This window comes from Pempheris klunzingeri, chromosome 18 (assembly GCF_042242105.1).
Source record: "Pempheris klunzingeri isolate RE-2024b chromosome 18, fPemKlu1.hap1, whole genome shotgun sequence".
NCBI classification, from domain to species: Eukaryota; Metazoa; Chordata; class Actinopteri; order Acropomatiformes; family Pempheridae; genus Pempheris; species Pempheris klunzingeri.
In genome coordinates, this window is record NC_092029.1 from 14,072,974 (window position 1) to 14,095,279 (window position 22,306).

General features: G+C 42.8%; 4 protein-coding genes across 4 annotated transcripts; 3 read left to right on the forward strand and 1 right to left on the reverse strand.

The window, feature by feature from the left end:
* The first annotated feature begins 1,491 nt into the window (after positions 1 to 1,491).
* ttc32 (tetratricopeptide repeat domain 32) lies at positions 1,492 to 3,824 on the forward strand. The gene is made up of 3 exons (XM_070849602.1): positions 1,492 to 1,634; positions 1,840 to 2,006; positions 3,080 to 3,824. Exons 1-3 carry the CDS (start codon positions 1,519 to 1,521, stop codon positions 3,205 to 3,207), a joined length of 411 nt encoding a protein of 136 aa, XP_070705703.1. The 5' UTR covers positions 1,492 to 1,518; the 3' UTR covers positions 3,208 to 3,824.
* A 250-nt stretch (positions 3,825 to 4,074) lies between these two features.
* On the forward strand, positions 4,075 to 9,215 carry zpax1 (zona pellucida protein AX 1). Its single transcript, XM_070849098.1, has 21 exons — positions 4,075 to 4,175; positions 4,263 to 4,339; positions 4,420 to 4,515; positions 4,597 to 4,721; positions 5,114 to 5,257; positions 5,335 to 5,406; positions 5,508 to 5,672; positions 5,747 to 5,843; positions 5,923 to 6,140; positions 6,226 to 6,382; positions 6,460 to 6,665; positions 6,740 to 6,857; positions 6,992 to 7,188; positions 7,263 to 7,377; positions 7,447 to 7,616; positions 7,689 to 7,786; positions 7,875 to 8,005; positions 8,086 to 8,275; positions 8,467 to 8,608; positions 8,689 to 8,818; positions 9,116 to 9,215. Exons 1-21 carry the CDS (start codon positions 4,156 to 4,158, stop codon positions 9,187 to 9,189), a joined length of 2,742 nt encoding a protein of 913 aa, XP_070705199.1. The 5' UTR covers positions 4,075 to 4,155; the 3' UTR covers positions 9,190 to 9,215.
* A 2,372-nt stretch (positions 9,216 to 11,587) lies between these two features.
* On the reverse strand, positions 11,588 to 17,524 carry LOC139217805 (uncharacterized). The gene is made up of 21 exons (XM_070849263.1): positions 17,492 to 17,524; positions 17,347 to 17,405; positions 17,161 to 17,247; positions 16,953 to 17,074; positions 16,709 to 16,852; positions 16,459 to 16,557; positions 16,187 to 16,357; positions 15,721 to 15,823; positions 15,144 to 15,364; positions 14,375 to 14,531; positions 14,081 to 14,292; positions 13,899 to 14,007; positions 13,482 to 13,711; positions 13,275 to 13,389; positions 13,021 to 13,190; positions 12,852 to 12,940; positions 12,548 to 12,678; positions 12,140 to 12,329; positions 11,922 to 12,063; positions 11,733 to 11,829; positions 11,588 to 11,658 (listed from the first exon to the last, which is right to left on the reverse strand). Exons 1-21 carry the CDS (start codon positions 17,512 to 17,514, stop codon positions 11,588 to 11,590), a joined length of 2,742 nt encoding a protein of 913 aa, XP_070705364.1. The 5' UTR covers positions 17,515 to 17,524.
* Positions 17,525 to 19,292: 1,768 nt separating this feature from the next.
* LOC139218015 (delayed-rectifier potassium channel regulatory subunit KCNS3-like) lies at positions 19,293 to 22,020 on the forward strand. The gene is made up of 2 exons (XM_070849541.1): positions 19,293 to 19,341; positions 19,918 to 22,020. Exon 2 carries the CDS (start codon positions 19,922 to 19,924, stop codon positions 21,419 to 21,421), a length of 1,500 nt encoding a protein of 499 aa, XP_070705642.1. The 5' UTR covers positions 19,293 to 19,341; positions 19,918 to 19,921; the 3' UTR covers positions 21,422 to 22,020.
* Positions 22,021 to 22,306: the final 286 nt, after the last annotated feature.

Genomic DNA, 22,306 nt, shown 5'->3' on the forward strand with positions numbered 1-22,306 from the left:
AGAAGAAGCATCAGCTCCGGAGCTGTTGAACATAACAATCTTTGCTTCAGGTGCATGTGTCGCTCTTGCTGAAATAAACCTGTGTGGATGAGTTTTAAATGGCCTCAAATGAAGAAACCTGATCCCTTATGACCAACACATTTACATCGATTCAGGTAATATTATTGCATTTCAGTGCATGAATAAGCACTTGAATCTTGACATTTAATGAATGGATTGTGTATTGTGCAATCGTGCATTTTAGCATCTTTAACATAGTTTGTTTTAGGATGCAGAAATCCCTTAATTCATGTGATGTAATGGCTTACAGGTGACCTACATTTCCACAGGCTGGATGTTATTGCCATTCTCCAAGCAGTGTCAAAAGCCAGCGGCCTACATCCTCTTCCTCTGGATCTCTGTTTGATCTGTTTCAAGTCGTCCACACAGTCTGGAGATAAATGGGCTGCAAAAAGGGAAGTGCATGGATACAGAGTGACCTCTACTTCCTCAAGGTGTCATTTTTCACCAGGACAGTTGACTTCTTCACCTTGGAGATGGTCTGAGAATTTCTCACCAGTTTGCTTATGGGTTTCCTGCTTGTTGTGTATTTACAGCAGCGAGTGTCCACAGAGTCCTACGAACGGTGTGACAGATGTTTGAGTCTGTGATGGTCACTCTGTTTTCTTTCAAATGAAAGACACTCATTGCTACATTAGTGGGATAATATAATGTTAATAATGCTTTATGCTATATTTCATGCTGTGTATAATTTGAACTTTTTAAAATTGAACCCACAGTTACTTGTCCTGAGGACTTCACTGTCTTGTGTCAGGTCTGAGCTAAGTCTGCCACCTGCTGTCACAGAAACACTTTGACTTTAAACATCAGAAATCACTTATAATTTTATGGTTTGGTATGGACTGGATCGCCACATGTTATTTTGGATTATCTTGAGGAAAATTAAATTGTGGGATATGAGGATAGGAAAAGTTTACCCACCGTTTTAGGTTAATCAAATTTGTAGTCCAATATCATAAATCACAATTAAATGATAATGAAAATACATTTAAGATAATTAATTTAAAATAAAAAATGCATGTTAAAATGAGAGTAGAGTAAATACATCTGCATCAAATGAACAACAGGAAGTGCAACATGTTTAGAAAATTATATTGTAAGTTTTTTTTTAAAAAACCCTAGAGAAAAGGTAATCTGTGTTACCATTTTACGAGTATTAAAAGTAAGTAAAAATTAAGTACAGACATGAGTATGAATTATATCTAATATAAGTAAATAAAATCAAAGTGGTAAGTTATATGAGATACAATTGAAAAATTTAATAAAATGTAAGTTGTTCATTTTTAATATCAAATTAATAAAACAATTTAGTTTATAATTTCCTGTAAACACATTCGACTTTAGCGGTGGCCGATAAGCCCCGCCCAAATAGACGCGCTGAAATCTGATTGGACATTCTCCTCAGTGTCGTCATATCCGCAGTTGGAAAACCAGGAAAAACAACCCTTAACAATCATCATGGAGGAAAATGTTACCCAAATACTTGAAAATGCTCAGTCTGAGTTTAAAAGGCAGAATTACAAACAGGCAGAGGAACTGTACACGAAGTTTATCTCCTCCTGCTCACAGTCCAGGTATTGTTTGTCTGTTTTTGGAGAAGTTAAACGAGCTCACATTCAGCCACTGTTGTGGAGCTACTGGTGTTACAATGAATTGTGTCACTCGTCACATTCTGTGACCTGCTTTTCGCTAACCGTTAGCTAGCTAACGTCAGTTCTGTTTCTCTGACTTTGGTTTATTGCATTTGCTGTCAGAGTTAACTGTGTCATATTTCCACAGGCAATGTGAAGCTAGTAACTTAGCCACTGCTTATAACAACCGCGGGCAGATAAAGTACCTCCGGGTGGACTTTGATGAAGCAGTGGAGGACTACACCTCCGCCATTCAGACTGACGACCAGTTTGAAACACCTTTCTATAACAGAGGACTGATCCACTACAGACTAGGTAAAGATATTAACACTCACTGTCTGTCACCTGCAAGCCTGACAGAGCCAAATGACTTCCTGCTACAAAATGCATTTATTAATTCATTGAAGTATGAAATAAATAAAATAAAGACTAATTCAAGTCCAGGGTAAAAAAATATAATAAAGTGAATGAAATTCCAGTTGGATGGTGAAAAGACAATCATAAATCCATCTAGGTAAGAAATGAAAGGGCAAAAAACTGAATAAATCAGTGAAGAAACACACGGTGCAGATGTTCACCATGAAAATGATTTTAATCACATGCTACGGCCTTTTCAGTCACCAACTCTCAACCCAAGTAAACACCTGGGGGTGAGTTCATCACAGCCAATGAAGGAATATGTTGTGTGGTGTTCGTCCCTCTTATAGAGTTACAAAGACTTGTTGGAACTGATCTGCAGTCTCATGATGACCCAGCACCTTAACAAGACACCTTATGTTGTGATTTTTCTCCTTTAATCTGTCACCTGTCTGTAAGTCTAGCCCTTAATAGCTCAGTTTAGCCATTATCAAATGACAAAGACACATTCTTAGTGATATGATTGCATTGGAGATAAAATTAGTTGTCTGTACTGGGAATCTGAAGGAAGAACAGTGAACTCAAGTAACAGTGGATGGCCATTAACACATTAGACACTGAGATAAGTAAACAAACCAATGGAAAAACATTGCCTCAGTGTATGTTTTATAAAATGAAAACACAAGTTTTATCAGCATTAAGAAACCTTCCTTTGACAAACAGGCCTTCCGCACACACCCTGTTGCACAATACTTCTGCATTTTCATCAAAATCTATCTTGTTTTTTAACAACTGTATCTCCCCACAGAGTCAACCAGCTTTTGTTTCTGATCCTTTAATATGGATCAGAAATTAGTTTTAAAGTCTGTAACTGTGTTTTTCACCTGTGGTGTGATCACAGGTGGGTTTTTCCCTGAAACACCAGAGGGAGCTGTGTACTCGCTTGTGCTCATGCTGCCCAGAAAAATATAACTGCTGACTCTCGTCAAGCCAGTTTGACATATTTATTTACATTTTATATTATCTTACAGGTTTTTTTGATGATGCCAAGAGTGACTTCCAGCAAGCATTAAAGCTCAATCCAGATTTTGAAGATGCCAAAGTGAGCCTGCAGCAGACACTTCTGGACCAGCAGCACAAGATGAACAGGGGATTCTGACTCATTAAGTGCAGAGAGTACACGCTCTAAATATCATCAAATCTGTTAGCTGCAGAAACTGTGAACAGCAGTGTTGTCAATTTACTGAAATATTTGTACAGTTGTCATACAACAAATTAATATATATTATTAAATATGATGATGAACAGTTTTATAATTTCAAGATGTGCACATTCTAATGAATCCAAATGTGAAACACAGCCAGCATAAAGTAATCTGGACGAGCAATGTCACGGCTGAAAATCACAGTGCTTATAATATATAATTCCTTTTCTGTGCTGACTCAAGACTCTTCCAGTTGGAAACGTTGTAATGGCCTCATAAATGAGAGGTAAGTAAATCTGTGTGTGGGCCGGGCAGACCGGTCAACCCAGGCGCCGCAGGTGGAGCATTGAGCTCGTGTCTCACTGTCAGTAAAAAAAAGATACTAGGAGGAGGTTTTGTGACTATAAACAAACCATGATCAAGTAGGCTGCAAAGGAGAAACATGTTTTGTCTTGAAATGAAGCTCAGGCACACCTGAAGTCTCTCTATAAGGTTTTAATTGTGTGGACATCTTGAATAATTCAAATATATATATATTTCTAACACCACAACACAAATGTAGATATCTTTTAACAGTGAACAATAAATTATTTGAATCAAACTACCGATGAACGTTATTCATTCTGCACATACTGAGATATTTCTGTGTTTTCATGGCAAACACAGGCACATGTAAATCTCCCTGTCTGAGGTGGGTGGAGATTCACTGATGTGTTTCACCTGTGAGTGGTGATCAGCTGATGTATAAAACAGCTGGTGGCGGCTCAGTAAAGCAGTCCACCACTTTCACATCAGAGTTGGTTTGCTGGTGGGGGCTGCTGGGGTTTGCAGTGCCAAGGTCTGATAGTGGTTGGATTCCTGTAGTTTATTGTTTTGTTTGTTTGGCTGAGTTTGGACTGCAACATGCGGAGGCTTGAGAACATGTGAGTACGTTTTCACGGTTCCTCTTTAAGTGTCTGTTGGCTGTTTGCTGCTGTCTCTAAATCATGTGTTCTTTTTTTTATTTCAAGTTTGTTATGGAACTTGATGGCTGCAGTAATCCTCTTGGGTCAAGCAAGGCCAAATGTGAAGCTCAATTTGCAGTCAAGTAAGCCTTTGTTTGTATGAAATCACTTATCACCTTCTTAAAAACTGGTTTCCCTCCTCACAAGCCTTCTCTTTTAACAGGCAGTGGTTTGAGGTCAGACTGTGTGGGTAATCTAATGAGGCTGTCATTGGACAAAGCTCTAGCAGTGGGGAACCAGCTTGAGGTGGAAGCCATCAGTGAGTATAAACTCTGCTAATGAGCAATGGCTGGATCATCGGTGGGAGATGTGATCCCTGTCATGTTTGCCCCCACTCCAGATGGCACTGAGCACATTGCGTTAACTCCCAGCTTGGCTGCCCAGTGTGGATACAGCATGGAGTCTGACCCGTGGGGTAACACCAGAATCTACACCTCCCTGATGGCCTGCTATGTGGACAACAAAGTATGATGAGCTGAAGTTACTTTGGCTTTTTATTTCCCCTGGAGTTTATAGTGCTATAAAGCACCTGGTATGCTCCATATATTGCCCAATTTATATTAAATATACTATATCTCCTCCTGGAAGACCAACCAAATCAGTGTTTTCATTGCACATTTTATAGTCTCCCTTTATGTGTTGTGTGTTTTTTTTTTTTTTTAATATAGGCTGCATATCATTCTCTTGTGAAGAGGATGGGTGTAAAACCCCTTATTTGCTGTTATTTCCTTGGCTCAATGGGTTGAAATTTTACAAGGATAAAACTCGACAGGCCAGAAATGACTTAAACAAACTTAAATCTACTTCAGATGAGCAAAATTTCCTTATCCTCATGCACATTTTTCTTATATTTGTAGGAAGATACAACATTTAACATTGGTTTGAGACTCCAAATGTACAGCCAGAGCCCATCAGATGTGGTTAGTCATGATGTGACGCAGACCTGCAGCTACACTCAGTGGGCCTCTAGAGAGATTCTCTGCGACAGGAACTACATGGAAGTAGGTCACTTTACACTGATGGCTCTAACAACCTGAGTGTGAGGGGCATGATTAAAATCAATTTCTCATGTGTTTAGGTGTCAAACTACATGGCTACACCTGACGCTCAAGCTAAGGAGGACAACTCTAAGATCAACACCATTCCTGATGTAAAACTTCCATTGCCTCTATTTTGATTACACACTGTATAACTTTGCATCCCCTTCAATGGAAGAAATTAGACTCAATGGTTTTTCTTTTTTCCTTATAGGCCTCTGGCTCAGCACAGGGTATCTGGAAGGTGACATTTTACACTCCAGAACCAGTATCGATGGTGCTGAGGGAGGCTGAACAAGCTGGTTATGGTGCCATGATGACCTCAAATCGTCTGGTTATGCGAAGCCCATACAATACAGCTGAGACTTATGCAGAGGATGTAAGCAGCACAGTCCGTCAGCTTCATTAATTTCTTTTCCTCCTTGTAAATGACAATGCACCCTCTTTCTTTAGGTGGCTGGAATCCCAATGGAAGTCTTCAGGGTGAGCGCTTACTATAAGGCACCACATGGTCTGAGTGTTGTGAACTTGGCAGCTGCTTGTCCCACAGGTTAGTCTTGAGCAATCAGTGGATTTCAGTGAATGCACAGCATTTGTCTCACACTTAACAGCTTCCTTACAATTACCAGGTGGCGTCCTCTTCCAGGACGATGTAATCTCCTGGCACATACCTCGCCGCGTGACACCCCTCATAGATGGCAGCTTTAAAGTCCTAGAGATGCACATGGGCATCAGTGGACAGAGGCTGGCTAAATCTGAGATGGCTGCACGGGGGTACACTCTATCTACCACAGACTTCCACATCGTTGTTGAGATCCCACTGGGCTCACCTGATGGTTACTACAAGGTTGGGAATTCTCTGCATTGGATATGCAAGACTCTGGTCACTGGTCCATTTGCATGTTTTATTAAAATGCCATCAATAATTGCAGAGCCATGCCCCAGATTACCAGTACCACATCACGTACACTGTGGAGCCCATGCTTGAGGTACTGTGGAGGGCTGACAACACCCAAGATGAAACCAGATACAAGGTTTTGTTCCCCATTACCACCCCTCTGATGCCTCAACTGCCCCATGTCCGAGATGGTAATTCCCATTTTCTGCTAGAAGCATCTTTAAGTTCAGGCGGAGGAGAAGGTGTAACCATGCTGCTTTCTTCTCAGATACTGTTCCAGAGGCCAGGGTGTTTAGTGTTAACTTGGGAACCTTCTTACATGATGTGGAGCTGAGGAACATCACTCTTTCTGAGGTTCTCACTATTGAGGAGTGCAATGCCAGAGGCTACACTGTCCAGGAGCACAGATTTCCCAATGGAAGCAAGAGCTTCTCTCTGCAAGTGCCCTTTGATACCGATGCCGTTCTGGAACATGTAGGTGAATTGACTACCAACTGTGTAACCAGCTTGTCTGTGCTGCCTATGATAAAACTGACTGACCTCTGCAGAACCCTGAACCACTGGTCACTGTCTACTTCCTGCCTCTGATCTTTGGGTTTATCATCCTGCCTGAGGAAACCCCATTTGCCCACCCAGTGGAGTTGCAGGCATCTCTGCAGGATGTTGGTGAGATCTTGATTTGTGGTGGTGTTCATAATGGCTGCTTTTCCAGAATGAAATTAAATGAGCTGCATAGCTTTCTCACTTAGAACACATGGGAGCACTACACAGCTAAATGGTTTATTCCGTTCGGCATTTAGTGTTGCCCACAATCACTGGAACATGTGATCAGAGCCAGTTTTACGCAAGTGTGAAATATGGGACTCAAAGAAATTTCCAGACCTTGGTTGGACCTCGACAGTTGACTCCTGAGCTGGCTGAGGGCTACAGTTTCCAAGAAAACAGCACACACTTCAGCATCGCTGTGCCATACAACTCCATGGACACGGAATTCGAGGTATGTCAAACTGCAAAATCTCTCCATAAATCACATGGTTAAGCACCCAGTTAACTCTCCTTTCTGTTTTCCAGATCATAACCTCAGATTCTGTCAGAGCCAGACTTGACCTGCTCCTATATGATCCCATCAACAGCTGGGCACTGGCTGATCTCTACCTGGCCTGCAACTTCCCCTTGATGACAACCAGTAAGATATAAAAATTGTAGCATTATTTTGCATACAGGATCTCTTCTTTATTGCATCTTCTACTTTCAGAGTGCTACCCCAATGGAACAGTGACTGCTTTGGCTGTGAAGGTGCAATCGGTGCGCAATCTGAACCCAAGCTGGCTGACTCTAAAGGACCAGTCCTGCAAACCGGCATTCAGCGACGATCGCTTTGCATATTTCTCTTTCAGTGTCGACTCCTGCGGGACCACTAGAACGGTAAGTTTAATGCCCCCACCCCAGTCTAGAAATGAGTGCCATTGTTCAATGCCGCCTGTCTTTTCTCTTTAGTTCTTTGACCACTATATGCTGTATCAAAATGAGATTGGCCTGCATTATGAGAACGACGAAGGAGCAGCCCACACATCACCCATTGATCCTGACTACAAGTAGGACAGCTCATCAATCTTTTATCCTGATATCAAATCCTGTAAGTGATTTAAGGTTAACTACTTTTCTCTTTGAATCTCCTCTTAGACAAACCGTTTCCTGCTACTATGTGGTCAACGACACTCAGTCTGTTGCATTCAGCTATAAACCAAGAAGCTATAATCCCACAGCAGAGATTGGCTTAGGACAGCTGATGGTGCAAATGCAGCTAGCCCTAGGTAAGGTTCCTTTTTACTAAATGGACATAACTTGTTGGCATGTCAATGCATTTTTCTCTAATGGGACTTTTCTCTGCCAGATTCATCATACGAGTCTTTTTACAAAGCAGAAGATTATCCAGTAGTGAGATTCCTGAGGCAGCCTGTGTATTTTGAGGTGGAGCTGATGCAGTCTCTTGACCCTCACTTGGAGCTCATCTTGGAGAACTGTTGGGCAACCCTCCATGAGGACAGGACCTCTCTGCCAAGCTGGGACATCATTGTGGATGGGTAATACAGCATGTTCCACCAAACCTTCACTTTGTGGCATTGAAGGAATCAAATTCTCAACTGGTCTAAATGGCTTAAGATTTGTCACTTGTGTTTTGATAAAGAATCTGCAACTTCAAAACTACATTCCTAACTTGAATTTTGAAGGCTGCTATAATGCACTCAGAAATAAGACTATGTTCTGTTACTAGATGTGAAAACCATGATGACGGCTACATGACCATCTTCCACCATGTTGTGAGTGATGCCAGGGTTGCAGTCCCATCCCACTTCAAACGCTTCTCTGTGAAGATGTTCACCTTCACTAAAGATGAAGAGATTCTGAAAGACGAGGTAAATGAGGCATCTATGGCCACAGCACATGGGCCATCTGCATGTAGTCCAGCGTATTAAAGCCTCTTGTCTGTCCACAGATTTACATCCACTGTGACGCAGTGATTTGTGACACCAACAGCCAAGCAGACGGTGCCTGCAGAGGCCAGTGTGTGCATCCTGCAGGCATGAGTAACTCCAGACAAGGGATAAAGGGAGGCCTAAAAAAGGGTAAGGGACAAAATGGAAGTGTTAAAAGTTTAGAATGACATACTAGTGATGCAAAGTATGATATCCAATTGTATATGCAGTGTTAATTGCGCAGTGTGCATTTTAGTGGCATAATGCCTTATCTGCACAAACTTGTGTGCTATGAGCTTGACTTGCAGTTTAACAGACATGTTGCTTAGGTACATCTCATTAACTGTCTAATGATTTAATGGCTCATCTAGTAGGCAGTATATTGGTATGCAATTTCAAGCACAGCCTATATGTGTAGTTGGTAAACTCAACTTGTCTTGTTTCCAGCACGAAGAAGTACAGACTCAAGGCGGCTCTCCTCTGGACCAATCCTCCTATTAAATGCTCAGTTGAATTTCTAAATAAACAAATTTTCTTATCTAACAAACTTGTTGTGACTTTTCTCCCCCCTAAAAGACCACCTGTGTCCTTTGCTTTCCAACCTACCTTAAGGTCATTCTGCATGACCTCTAGTACTCTAACCTGCATTCCTTTTTGGGAGAGGTGTTAAACTGGCCAGATCAACAAAGGCTGACTCTTGTACACAGACAAATACACTTGGAGCTGCACGAAGCAATTTTATAAATTGTTTGCTCCGATTAATGTTGCTATGATATAGATGCCCTTTTGTAGTTGTAGTGGCTCATCCAGTTGTCCCATAAACCTGGTCTTTGGAGTTTCTCCTCTTTAAAAAGGAGTCTTAACCTGAAGTACACACTCATTGAACAAAGCTGCAACTTTACAAAATCTAAAATATGGTGTAAAGTGATTTATTAGACTGGTCCAGATGTTGTGTTGCAAAACTATAATTTCAACAGAAAGCAAATGCATTTCTCACTAGCACAGTGGCTTGCAGCTGTGTGGTTATGTTGCCAGGTTTTCTCATGACTCCACTTCTATACAATGAACTGAATTTCATTGCCAGTGCTCTCGGAATTAAACTTGGAAACAGTCTTCCAGAAACTGTCCTGGTTATGCTGATGCATGCACAGGCATTTTGCCAGGTACAGTACAGGCCATTTCATTTATAAAATACTGGATAGGGAGTGAGGGTGTAATGTTCAGTGTCCTTTGATTTAATCCTTACATTTAGACTGAAGGCACATTTCCAAATCTGAACACTGATTCACTCTAAAATCACATTGTAAAAATCTAGAATTTATTTATTAAGTTCAAAATCTTTATTGTAATTTATTGAGAACAAAATGACATAATGGTCAATGGAAACCAAAACCACCAACCAATTGAGGGCTGGATTCAAAATCACACACCAAAAATCAAAGTGAAACATTTGAATCACAGGCTGATCCAACTTGTGATTTCATCATGGTGACTCAGTGTGTATTGCACCTACGTGCCTGTATTCCCTACGGACATCATGAGACAGCGGATGGCGTCCTGGAGGATCTCCTCCCAGACCTGGATCAGGGCATCAGTGAGCTCCTGGACAGTGCCAGAGATTCTCAAATGGATTCAGGTCTGGGGAACATGAGGGCCAGTCAATGGCATCGATGCCTTAATCATCCAGGAACTGCCTACACACTCTAGCCACGTGAGGCCAGGCACCAGGGCCCACTACACCAGCGTAACATCTGACAATGGCTCTGAGGATTTCATCACAGTACCTAACAGCAGTCAGGGTACCATTGGCGAGCACATGAAGGTCTGTGCGACCCTCCAAGCATATGCCGGACCATCACTGACCCACTGCCAAACCGGTCATGCTGGATGATGTTACAGGCAGCATAACGTTCACCAGTGTCTCCAGACTCTTTCACGTCTGTCACATGTGCTTAGTGTGAACCTGCTATCATCTGTGAGAACGGGGCGTCAATGGCAGACCTGCCCATTCTGGTGTTCTCTGGCAAACGCCAATCGAGCTGCATGGTGCTGGGCTGTGACAAAGGTCCCACTGGTGGACATCAGGCCCTCGTGCCACCTTCATGGAGTTTGTCTGGACAGAAACATGCACACTAGTTGCCTGGAGGTCATTTTGTAGGGCTCCGGCAGTGCTCCCGTTCCTCCTCGCACAAAAGGAGCAGATACCAGATCTGCTGCTGGGTTGATGCCCTTCTACGGCCCTGTCCAGCTCTCTGCTTGTAACAGCCCATCTCTGTACAGATGTGCCATCCTGGAGGAGCTGGACTACCTGTGCTTCATGCTACTAGTAGTGACAAGAACATTAGCAAAAAGGAATCAGTCAGGAAGGATAAAGAGAGCAATTGTCTGTTGCCACCACCTGTAAAACCATTCCCTTACTCACTTTTTCTTAACGGGACAGATTGATATCCCTGCAGTTTAATTGACTGTTATACTGTGATGATTAAGTGTTCCCTTCATTTGTTTGAGCAATACATCCCCATTAAGTATTAATTCCATTTTGTGCCTAAACTGTTATATTTAGGAGGCCAAGTTATTTACTGAAAGGGCAAACAGGGGTCACTTCAGCAGAGGGGCAAGTCTAATTAGTGCATCTTAGTCATTGCTTGTGACTCTTTGGTCGACCGTTCATGTAGAGACTCCAGAATGTTTGATAAAGATGAATGGACTGAACACATTGATGTACAGTGTAATCATGGATCACAAACTCAGACAAAAATGCCCTTTGGGAAAATAAATCTATAGGGTCACACCACCAATTATCTTAACCATAGAAAAACAGTTAGCAGGAAAAACTTGAAAGCACCAATAAGTCACATCTACAAATTGAACTCGTTTCCAAGAAGAGTGAAAATTTCTGTTTAAAATATTTTATTAGGATTATGTAATAAGAATGAGTCCTGATGATACACTTTTGAAACTGAGGCCATCTGAAGCAGCACGCCTTTGACCTGTGGAAGATACAAAATCTAAGTTTTAACCACTTTACAAGTCATTTGTTTCCTCAGAGAGCAAGATGTTTTACCTTTGACTCCAATGTCCTGGTTTGAACACTGCCCACTACAAGCTCCACCCAGTGGATTCCTGGCGTCACAGATCACCACGTCACAGTGGACAAAGAGCTACAAGATAGAGATTTGACTGTTGGACTTGGGGTTTACAGATTGGTAAGCAAATTCATATCTGAAGCAAATGTATACAAAAAAATAATTACCTGGTGACTCAAATTATCTTTGTCTTCAGCAAAGGCAAACATCTGCACCTCAAAGCGCTTAAAGTGAGAAGGATACTGAACTCTGGCGTCGGCCCAAACAGGGTGGAAGATCACCTGGTACGGGTCCACTGGGTTTACACAGCTGAAAGGGATAAAAATACATTTCAATCTTGTCTCGTTGCTCAGGTTTGGCCAAGATTTAAGAAAAAAAGAATTACCCATTGATGACGAGGTTCCATCTGGGCTGGGACGTCCTGTCGTCATCCAGCGTCGCCCAGCAGTTCTCCAGCTCCAGTGATACTCGGGGGTTTGTAAACTCCATCAGCTGCACCTCAACATAGAGCGGCTGCTGTAGGTACTTTGCTACAGGGTAGTCCTCAGCTTGGTGAAACACGCTGAAGGAGTCATCTAAGAGAGGAGACAGACTCAGGAACAGGACTGCACACAATACAAATGAGTGAATTTAACCTGAAGGTAAATTGCCCTCTTCGTCTCACCTGCCAAGTTGGTCACTAAAATGATTAGTGTCAATGGACTCTGTCAAAACTCACCAAGATCAATTTGTGGGATTGCCTTCTGACTTAAACTTTGTGAAAATAATGCAGTGTGCTCAGAGCTCCCCTTACCCAAAGCAAGTCTCAATGCAACTTGCAGCTCGCCTCTTGCATTTTTAGCATACGGCTCACTCCTGCGAGGTCTGGTGTGGAAGGCCACAGCGTGGGTTTTGTTGATGTCATAATAACAAGAGACCTTTAATCTGAAGAGGGACAGCCCATGAGAAAAATGTAGTTAGTTGGTCTAACAAGTCAGTTTTGACACTCACGCATTAGTTTTAGCAAGTCACCAGCCTTTGGTGACATCTTGACAGTCCAAAATGAAGTCAAGTTTCCAATCACAAAAGATAAAGAAATGCTTTTTGAAGACACTCACTCGTACTCTGGCTCGTCAGTCTCTGAGTCCATTTTCCCTTCATATGGCAGAGAGATCTCATTTTCATATAGCATCATATTGGGCAAAAACTAAGAAAAAAAGGAAACCTTAACTTCTCAAGTTAAATTAATCCCAGTCTGCATCAGGTCAACATTCAGCAGCTTGCTACCTTTCTGGTCGTCCCGCAGGAGTTCCCAGTGAAGACAAAGTAGGCGTAGTGGTCGTCGCTGTAGAAGGGCCCACAGGTGGGGTCCCTCAGGGTCAGCTGACTGGGGTTCAGACTGGGAACCGACTCCAGTTTCATAGCCAGAGCCGTCATGGTTCCGTTGGGAAAACACTCTGAAAGCAGAGGGTCAGACATCTGTATGAGTTGGCCGTTTTGTCAGACAGAATTAGAAATGCTTACTTTCACCAAAAACCAACCAATGAGTGTTGAGAAGAAATTGCAAGCCACAGAGAATTCTTTGAGGTTTTTGTTGGTTTGCAGATTCCTCAGAACCACATCGAGTCGGGTCCTGATGGATGACGACTCAACAGCCTGAGAAGTTGTCAGAAACAAAGCATAATCAAAAAAAAAGTTCCACATATGAATTATGATAATTTTCACTATTGTGGCCAATCTGATCATACTTCTAACACAACGCCAGGGTCTGAAAACGGGACTGCAAGGCTGAAGTGTGTTCCATTCTCTGTGTAGCCGTAATGCTGAGCCAGGGCTGGGGTCAATATCCGCTTTCCCACTATGGTCTGAAAGTTGAAGCCGTGGGTCCCATATTTCACATGGATGTAGAAGTTTTGATAATCACAGCCACCAGACACAGAAGGGGGAGCTGCAGAGAAAGGGAAAATTTGTAGTTTTACTTTTACACCAATTAATCAAAAACTACAGAAATCTAGCTTTGTTTACAGTCAAGTTACAGACAACTTCTATTTAAGTTGCAGTATTCACTTGCTTTTGGTCTCGTGTGCTGATTACATTAGCATTTTAGACTGATATTCAATTCCTCTTGAGCCCATTTTGTTATCATTTATATCCCAAGTACATACCCACTACTTTAGCCTCCAGATAAGCAGTGAGAGAAAATGGAGCAAGATGTGGCAGGACCAGCAAGCCAAAGGTCAGGTGAAGAGAGTAGACCATTGTCTCCATCTCGCTCTGTTGGGAAATGCAGACAGATTAGCAGCCAAACCGCAGCCTCTCATTCCCCAGAGCTGAGTGTGAGGCTCACCATTTGTAGTACAACGCGGTCCGTGAAGGGCACCTCAAGTGTGAAGACCTTGGTGCTGCCATTAGGGGACATGTGCTCCAGGACATTAAAGCCTCTGATGTTGCAGTCTACCACGGACAAAACCTCATAGGGGAAGGTGATGTTCATTAGTGCCACATCAGAGCCGACAGGGCCGAGCAGCACCTTAAATACCCGCTCCTGTGGAACAGTGTCTGTGGGGCACAAGTTGAGAGGAATGACGGCATCTTGTGATACATTTTAAACGTCACAGAGCACCAAGATAGTAAGACTCACTGTCAATAACTTGCAGAGGGTGAGACAGTAAGGGTGTGGCGATGGGGAGGAGGACTTTGTATCGTGTGTCCTCGTGAGTGGTGTCTTCAGTCCAGAGCAGCTCGAGCATCGGCTCAATCATGTAAGAAGTGAGGTAATGATTGTCCTGAATGTGACTCTGCAAAAATCAAAATATTCTCAGTTAGGCCTTCCCTGAATGACACACACTATAAAACAGGAGTTTGGCTCTTGTCTTCCTCATCCAGAAGCCAAAAGATCTTTGGTTACACAGAGCTGTTATTCTTCTTAATGCTGAAGTTTAACTCGCAAAGAACTGAAACTCAGAAGTGGAAACTTTTTCTTCCTCTTTTGTACCATACAAACTAATGATTTAAGAATTAGTTCTCAGATAGTGACAAAATCCTGAAATATTCTAATGGGCAAAAAGAATTGGGAGCAATTTAGAGTTGGCATGTTTAAGTTTGATTGTCTCAAAAGCCTGAAGAAACAGCAATATGTTTTATTTAATGAGTACATACCGATTTCTCTACTGTTACACGTTACGTTTTTGTCAGTGTCAGTTGTAGAAAATAAAAAGCCTCAAAATCTGAAAGTTTTTGAAACTTCTGTTTTTGGACTTTTGTAGTGAACATTTATGCATTCTGGATCTGGCTTGTAAATTTATGATGTCTTGCATGTCCGTGCAGACTGGATACAGTCATATGCATGATACAATAAAAACAGTCATTCATATACTTTCAAAAGAAAATATAAGGTCTGTGCCACTGACCTTAAAGTAGCCACCAACTGCCCCAACAGGAATTTCAACGACGATGTGCATGTCACTGACAGACAGAGAGTATCCTCTGGCAGCGATCTCAGCAGGGTTGAGCCTCTTGCCATCGATGCCCATGTGCACCTCCAACAGCCGAAACTGTCTGGAGGCAATCAGAGGGTCGATGTGCTTGGGCAGGAACCAGCTGATTGTGTTTGGAGTGAAGGAAACACCACCTGTACACAAAAGCCACAACACACAGTACTTAGAACAACCAGACATTGGGCGCATTTAACGACTCAGTCAGGGCCATAGCCAATATTTTAGAAACGCTGAAGGCATAGATACAAGCAAGTCCCCCTTCCTCAGAAAAGTTACAGGATTTAAAAAAAAAAAAAAAAAAAAAAAAAAAAAAAAAAAGTTGTTGACTTATGGTATTCAAATTTGAATATAGTATTTTGATAATATAAGCCTATAAAAAAGCGACTGTGTGCGGGTTCAATTGGTGACTAAACACCATCCCAGTTGCTACAACCCCTCCAATTTCCAGAGAACACACTTAAGACTGGTCTCTAAACATGCAGCTCATTACCCTCAACTGTTGGACAAGCAGCTGCAGCGTCGATTTGAGTCACCAGCCACTTCTTTTTAAACACAGTCAGGGTTTTGAAGACAGTCATGGGAATCCCTGCTACCTACAAGTAAAGATCATTGTGAAGAAATATTTAGTTCATTTAATGCCTTGAATGGATGGATATTCACACACTGTTGGAAAGAATCTGATGACTAAGGATGAGTGTAACTCGACATAATGGGGATGTACATAAGAAAAAATACCAATACATATAAATGGGCCAACTAGATTTCAGACATAGCAATTCATTCAACAAGGAGGTCTGATTACATTATCTGACGTAAATCCAATAGTTTACTGGCTGCAGGTGTAAGCAAGTGGTGAGTTATCTAATGGGCTGCAAGTAATTTAACTAGAGCCTACCTGAGGGGCAAGTTATTAAGTCAGGGCTTGTGTGAAATGTAGTGAACTGCACTCCACTCACATTCTGGGTGTATGTTTCAGGTGAATTCTTTGGACTCCTCAGAAACAGCCTTGTAGCAGTGTTTGCTATCCCATAACCACTTCTGTGGGCCTCATCCACCGTCATGATCTTCTCCTCAGGCGTAAAGAACACAAGCGTTGCGATTCTGAATCCTGCGTCTATGGGCTGCTTCTGCAAGGCAAATAAAGACAAGCCATTGAATACAAAAAAAAAAAAAAAAGTGACTTTTCCAGAATGTTTTTTTCCCAAAAAAGGGCTAAATGGGCTCAAACCTCAGCAGCTCGTCGAGGATCACCAAACCTTGAATTAGCCCCTGGGACGGGATGTTCAGGGAGGATATAATCATCTGGAGCTGCCCTTTTCACAGACACCTAGAAATGAGGGCACTCCATAAGTGATGATCAATCTCTTCCCCTCTGCAGCGACGTCAAATGTACCAGCCTTGATGCTCATGCCTGACATCAAGCTACTTATCATATAGACCGGAACATGACCTCTGAGAGTCCTGTTGCATTCACTTGCCTCCATATAGTTGGGGTTACAGACAATTTCCCTCGAGGCCCAGGTAGTGTAGTGGCAGGTTTCGGCCACCTGGTACAGCTCGTCTTCAGCCATCCAGTTCCCGTGCAGCCGAAGGTTTAATATTGTTGTGAATGCTTTATCGCCCTGCAAACACACCAAAAATTAGACATGAAATGATCACCACATAGAAAATAAATAAAACATTTGGCACAGCTCTGCAAAGCAATATCTCCAGTCTCCTCACCACATTCTGAGCAAAGCAGTTTTGAAGGGAGGCATAAATCATGGTGTTTCCAAGCTGGTCCACCTTCATGTTGAAGCCACACTGAGAGGCTAAACTTTGTGTGAGAGGGATGGCAGAGTTATCTGAGGAGGAAAAGACGACAAGACAAAAAGTGAGACCAAGTAAAACCAAAAAAAAAAAAAAAAAGAATTCATAAATGTCAGCTTACTAATTACAGCAGCAATTTCAAGAAGATTTCCTCCAAGTGGACCAACATCCACACGCATGATGTTCCCCAGGCATTTTGAGCTGATAGCTAGGATTCAACATTTATATTAGCAGTCATACAACTGAAATCATGCTGTAATCATATAAGAGGCACCATGTTTAGGAAGGAATCACATCAAAAACTCACTTATAGAGGTCTTCTTTTGAGCCTCAACATTTACAACCACTATCAGGACAATGAGCCATCTGAAAGAGATTGAATCATTTTCAGAGGAGCAGGAAAAATCTGAAATTCTGAGCGAAAGCAACGGAATAAAATCAAAACTACCAACCCCAATCCAACCAAACGACCCATGGCACAAGAAGTGGGAAAATGGTAACCTCCGAGTCCCTGTTTTTTGCAGTTTTTAATGAAGTTTGTGGTGGGCCAACCCTGTGGGTGGGCTGAGGGCGGCTCCTGTTCAACAAATACAAGCACACACAGGTGGATCCTATTACAGCCTGATGGGGATAATTGTGTGGACCAGAGTCTTGTAATGTGGCCTCAACAGAGACTCAACATGCACTGCAAAGAGGCTGATTTCATTTGTTCTACTTGACTTTGGTATGAAGACTGAAAAGGAAATGTGGAACAAATGCTTAACATTTGTAAGCTTATTTTTAAATAATGCATTTTACCATTTTATTGCTTGACTAGGTAGCACCTGTAGAGGGATGACAGCAAGTCCCCAGCTAGACTTAAATAAGGGACATTGTGGTCCATGGTCATTGTCTTAAATACTGAGTCATGGCAACATCCGGTGACCTTTATGTTTTAACTTTAATTTAAAAAAAAAAAACTGAAAAGTAAGAATGGTAGTGCAAAATGGATCAAATAATGAGGTGTCACTGTAGACTTTAAAAAAATTAAAAACAACAACTTACATATACTGATCAATAAAAGTCTCCTGCCCTCATCCAAAACGTCTCCACCTTCACCACTGAAAGGAAGATCTGACATCTTTCCACTGTGACCACCAACCTGTTGGGGTGCAAAACTCTTTTTTTTGTTACTATCAAATAATATAAAGAGGAGCAGCAAGTTGTCACAGCTGTAGAGTTGGAGAGAGATAATGGGGTTGTTGCTTGACAAATAGCTTAATGATTCAATGTTTATCGAGAGATAAATAATCTTATGTTGACTGATTAATAATTAACCCCTCAGGGCCCCTTCACAATACAAGACCACAAGATCGGGCTTCACTTGACACTGTATTGAAGAGGTGCAAATTTAAAGCACTTGTAACAAATGTCCAATTTAGGGAAATGACCTAAAACAACTTTATAGCAATGACTCTGTGGCTCTGGGTCCTGCCCCGAGTCGCTTGTGATGACTTATTTGGTGCTTTAAGGAAGAATAACTGGTTATATGTTGCAGGCAGCACATCTGGGAGATACTGATGATATTTTTTTATTGAGGTAACAAATGTATTTTAAACTGTTGCACTAACAACAGCCTTTTTTTTTTTTTTTTTAAATAATCTGTTCCCATTCTAAAAATATGTTGTATTTCCCCTTTGCTGCCAAATACAGTGTCACTGGCTGGTTTGGCAGTCAGCCTGCCAGCAGTGCTTTCTCACAGAGGATTGAAATGTCAGGGTGTGATTTTTTACTCACTTCGGTCCCTCCACCCTGCAGACAAGCTGTGATCAGCTGCATTTAGTTGAAGCAATTTCACACAGATACAAACCAAGTGCAATTAAAACAAGTGATAATAAACATGCATAGAATTATTGCAAGTGCAGAGGAAAGTCCCATGACCTCAAAATACATCCTGGAAAATGAATGTGAGAGCAGAACTACAGTTTCCATCACATCATTAATAAAATGCCATAAAACAGAGACTATGTATTATTACAGTAATATCCCGCTGGGTGTTCCTGCATCTGTGTATATCCCTCCCTTTCTCCCCCCTCCTCCTCCCCTCTCCTCCTCCTCTCTCGCCCCTCCCTGTTCCCTGTAAAAGGGAACAGACTGCCGCCGCTCTGCTGTCCCGCCTCCAGCTCCTCTTGTCCCGGCCGTGAAGCTGCAGCCGCACCGCACTCCCTCCACCGACCTGCTGTGTGCGGCGTTTTCCCGGAATGTGACAACCAAACCAGCCGAATAAAAGTTATTTTCATGGAAACAAAGGCTCCAAGTACAGGTACGTGTCAACCTTACGTTTTGCATTCAAATTAAGTCAAATTAAAAGTAATTAACTTATTTACAAATAGGATTTGGTTGTTGATCTCACGCAAAGGTCAGCAATCTGAAGGCAAACCAGCACGTTGCTCAGAATTTCAAGAAGAAAATACACACAGAACAATCTGATAATTTAATCATGTTGGAAAACAATGGTTGGCTTTAATAATTGCTTGAAATGTCGTGTGGGTTCAGTTTCAACTTGTTGCCTCTCATTTCCTCTGAGTTAGACTAGTCCTCTCAGTAATTTGATTCTTCTGGTGATAATCCTGTATCTGAGCCTTCAAAGAAGTGACAGTACCTCACGCCTCTTCACTCCCTCCAGCTCAAGCCATTTCCTGTGTGTGCTGTATTGATTTTTTTCTTTCAGAGAACTAATGTGTTCTTCAAACAATGCAGTCAAGTATGTCTTGATAGACAATTCTCCACATAAATGTTTCCTGCCTGTGTTGGCTTGTAGGGTATTTAGTAGTCACAAAAAAAATCTATTAAACTGACAGGCTTGATTCATCGTCTTAATGTCTCTATGTATCGTCAGGACCATGGGGTATGGGCAAATCCTCCACCCGCGGGGGAAAGAGGAGGACCAGGTCCACCTCAACGTGGGAGGGGAACGACACAAAGTGGATCCGGACATGCTGCTCCGCTTCCCTCACACACGCCTGGCTCGTCTGCTGCGCTGCCAAAGTGAGGCAGCCATCCTGGAGCTGTGTGATGACTACAGCCCGACCGAAAAGGAGTACTACTTCGACAGGAATCCCCGAGTTTTCCTCTGCGTGCTCAACTTCTACCACACGGGACGGATCCACATGATGGAGGAGGTGTGCGTCTTTTCCTTTAGCCAGGAGATCGAGTACTGGGGCATCCAGGAGCTCCACCTGAGCCCCTGCTGTAGCTACTGGTACCATGAGAGGAAGGAGTACATCGAGGACGGAGACTGGGACACCAGGAGCGACGACCAGCAGCAGCCGAGCATAGACTCTTCCTTTGAGGAGCTCTCTGCTCTCGACAAAGACCTGGCCAAGTTTAAAGGTGCCTGGTGTGGAGAGGTGAGGAGCTATGTTTGGCTCCGTCTGGAGGATCCGGGTCATTCGACAGCATCAAAGATCATCGCCGTGGCCTCTCTCAGCGTGGTGTTGACCTCTATCATTGCCATGTGTGTCCACAGCATGCCTGAGTTTCAGCAAATGGACGACAATGAGAGACCCATCGAGGACCCTGTGCTCACCATCCTGGAGGAGATCTGCATTGCCTGTTTCTCTGCAGAGTTCATCATCAGGCTGATTGTTGCACCCTCTCGTAGGAAGTTCCTTGGAAACCCATTAAACATCATCGACGTTGCCTCAATTTTGCCATTTTATGCCACTTTAGCTCTGGAGACAGCAGACGAGGAGGCGGCAGAGGAGAACGAGGACATACAAAACGTGGGGAAGGTGGTGCAGGTTCTGCGCCTCATGAGGGTTCTCCGAATCCTCAAACTGGCTCGCCACTCCATTGGCCTGCGGGCACTGGGCGCCACCGTCCGCCACAGCTACCACGAGGTGGGCCTGCTCCTTCTCTTCCTCTCGGTGGGCATCTCAATCTTTTCTGCCCTTATCTACTTTGCAGAGAAAGAAGAGGACGACACCGATTTAGGGACCATCCCTTCAGGCTGGTGGTGGGCAACAATCACCATGACCACAGTTGGCTATGGCGACACCTGCCCGGTGACCCTGGCGGGGAAGATAGTGGCCACCTTGTGTATCGTCTGTGGCCTGTTAGTGGTGGCTCTGCCCATCACCATCATCTTCAATAAGTTTTCAAAGTACTATCAAAGAAACAAAGCCATGGAGGGACAGTGTATCACTAAGCCTGAAAGAGAAGACCCAGAGCTCCCTTATTATAACATCAGAGACCTGTTCACGGAGAGTGTGTACCCCTTTATAGGAAGTATCGCCTTCAGGAACAGTGAGAGCAGCGCAGGGGACGATACAGATGCCTCCAGTCTCCAGGACATAGAGGTGTACGATAATGACACTTGTGAAAACGGCGCAGCAAAATAAGATTACTGCCATTTCACTGAGTGTTGCTCCCTTTATGACTGCAAGTCACTCCGTGCCTCTCAGGGCAGAGTGCTCCATCACTGTCCCTCCCTCCCTACACCGTCTTCCTCCTGCAGTTTAACAGAGAAATATCATGGCCATGAACCTTTTTTGTTTTTTTTAGTTTTTTTTACTACTTGGGAATAGCTTGTGAAATATACAGCATCGCTAAAACCAGGAAACCTAAAGGGAATTATCTGAACCTTGCTCAGAGGTTTGAAAGCCCATTTTCTGCTTGAGAAAACTGCAGTGATGCATGTAGGAGGCCATAATGTTAATGTTTTTCAAAGTAATGCCCTGTATCGATTCGTCTGCCCGCTAAAAGTTCAGACAGAGAATTCGGCGAATGCAACAGTTTAGAATGACATTGTCTGATGTTTAAAAATGGTATTATAGATCTCTAAGTTGACTGATGTTACAGTCTGCATGAACAAATGAATGCATTTTGAAAGAGATTAATATAATTAGTCGTGTAGAATTACACAATGTTATCGATGCTGATGACGAGAGGCCACGCGGCTCTCTCAAAGCACTGTGGAAAGCACCGATATGCAAGGTTATTATTATTATTATTACATTTTGGTTTTGGACAGTTGTTTTGGCATGCAGGGTGACCCCTGCGGGGTAACTCATGTGGACTTGAAATAAAACTCAATGAATCAGAAGAAATATGCCTCTTATTTGTGACATGGCATACGGTAAGTTGTGCCAATCACCCATTCAGATCAGGTTTTCTGTTCAGGTTAATCGAATGTATTTAAGTCCAAAATACTGCAATGTGACTCATCAACGATGTCTTTTCCTCAGTGGTGAACCCACCGAAAGTGTAGAGATAACTTCCTATAC

Coding starts and splice junctions, on each gene's coding strand:
- ttc32 (XM_070849602.1), top strand. CDS start 1,519: ATGGAGGAAAATGTTACCCAAATACTTGAAAATGCTCAGTCTGAGTTT. Junction 1,635..1,839: donor TCCTCCTGCTCACAGTCCAG/GTATTGTTTGTC, acceptor ATATTTCCACAG/GCAATGTGAAGCTAGTAACT. Junction 2,007..3,079: donor ACTGATCCACTACAGACTAG/GTAAAGATATTA, acceptor ATTATCTTACAG/GTTTTTTTGATGATGCCAAG.
- zpax1 (XM_070849098.1), top strand. CDS start 4,156: ATGCGGAGGCTTGAGAACAT. Junction 8,609..8,688: donor AAGAGATTCTGAAAGACGAG/GTAAATGAGGCA, acceptor GTCTGTCCACAG/ATTTACATCCACTGTGACGC. Junction 8,819..9,115: donor AAAGGGAGGCCTAAAAAAGG/GTAAGGGACAAA, acceptor TCTTGTTTCCAG/CACGAAGAAGTACAGACTCA.
- LOC139217805 (XM_070849263.1), bottom strand. CDS start 17,514: ATGGGTCGTTTGGTTGGATTGGG. Junction 13,390..13,481: donor ACCCTGGCGTTGTGTTAGAA/GTATGATCAGAT, acceptor ACAACTTCTCAG/GCTGTTGAGTCGTCATCCAT. Junction 12,064..12,139: donor TGGAACCTCGTCATCAATGG/GTAATTCTTTTT, acceptor TATCCCTTTCAG/CTGTGTAAACCCAGTGGACC.
- LOC139218015 (XM_070849541.1), top strand. CDS start 19,922: ATGGGGTATGGGCAAATCCTCCACCCGCGGGGGAAAGAGGAGGACCAG.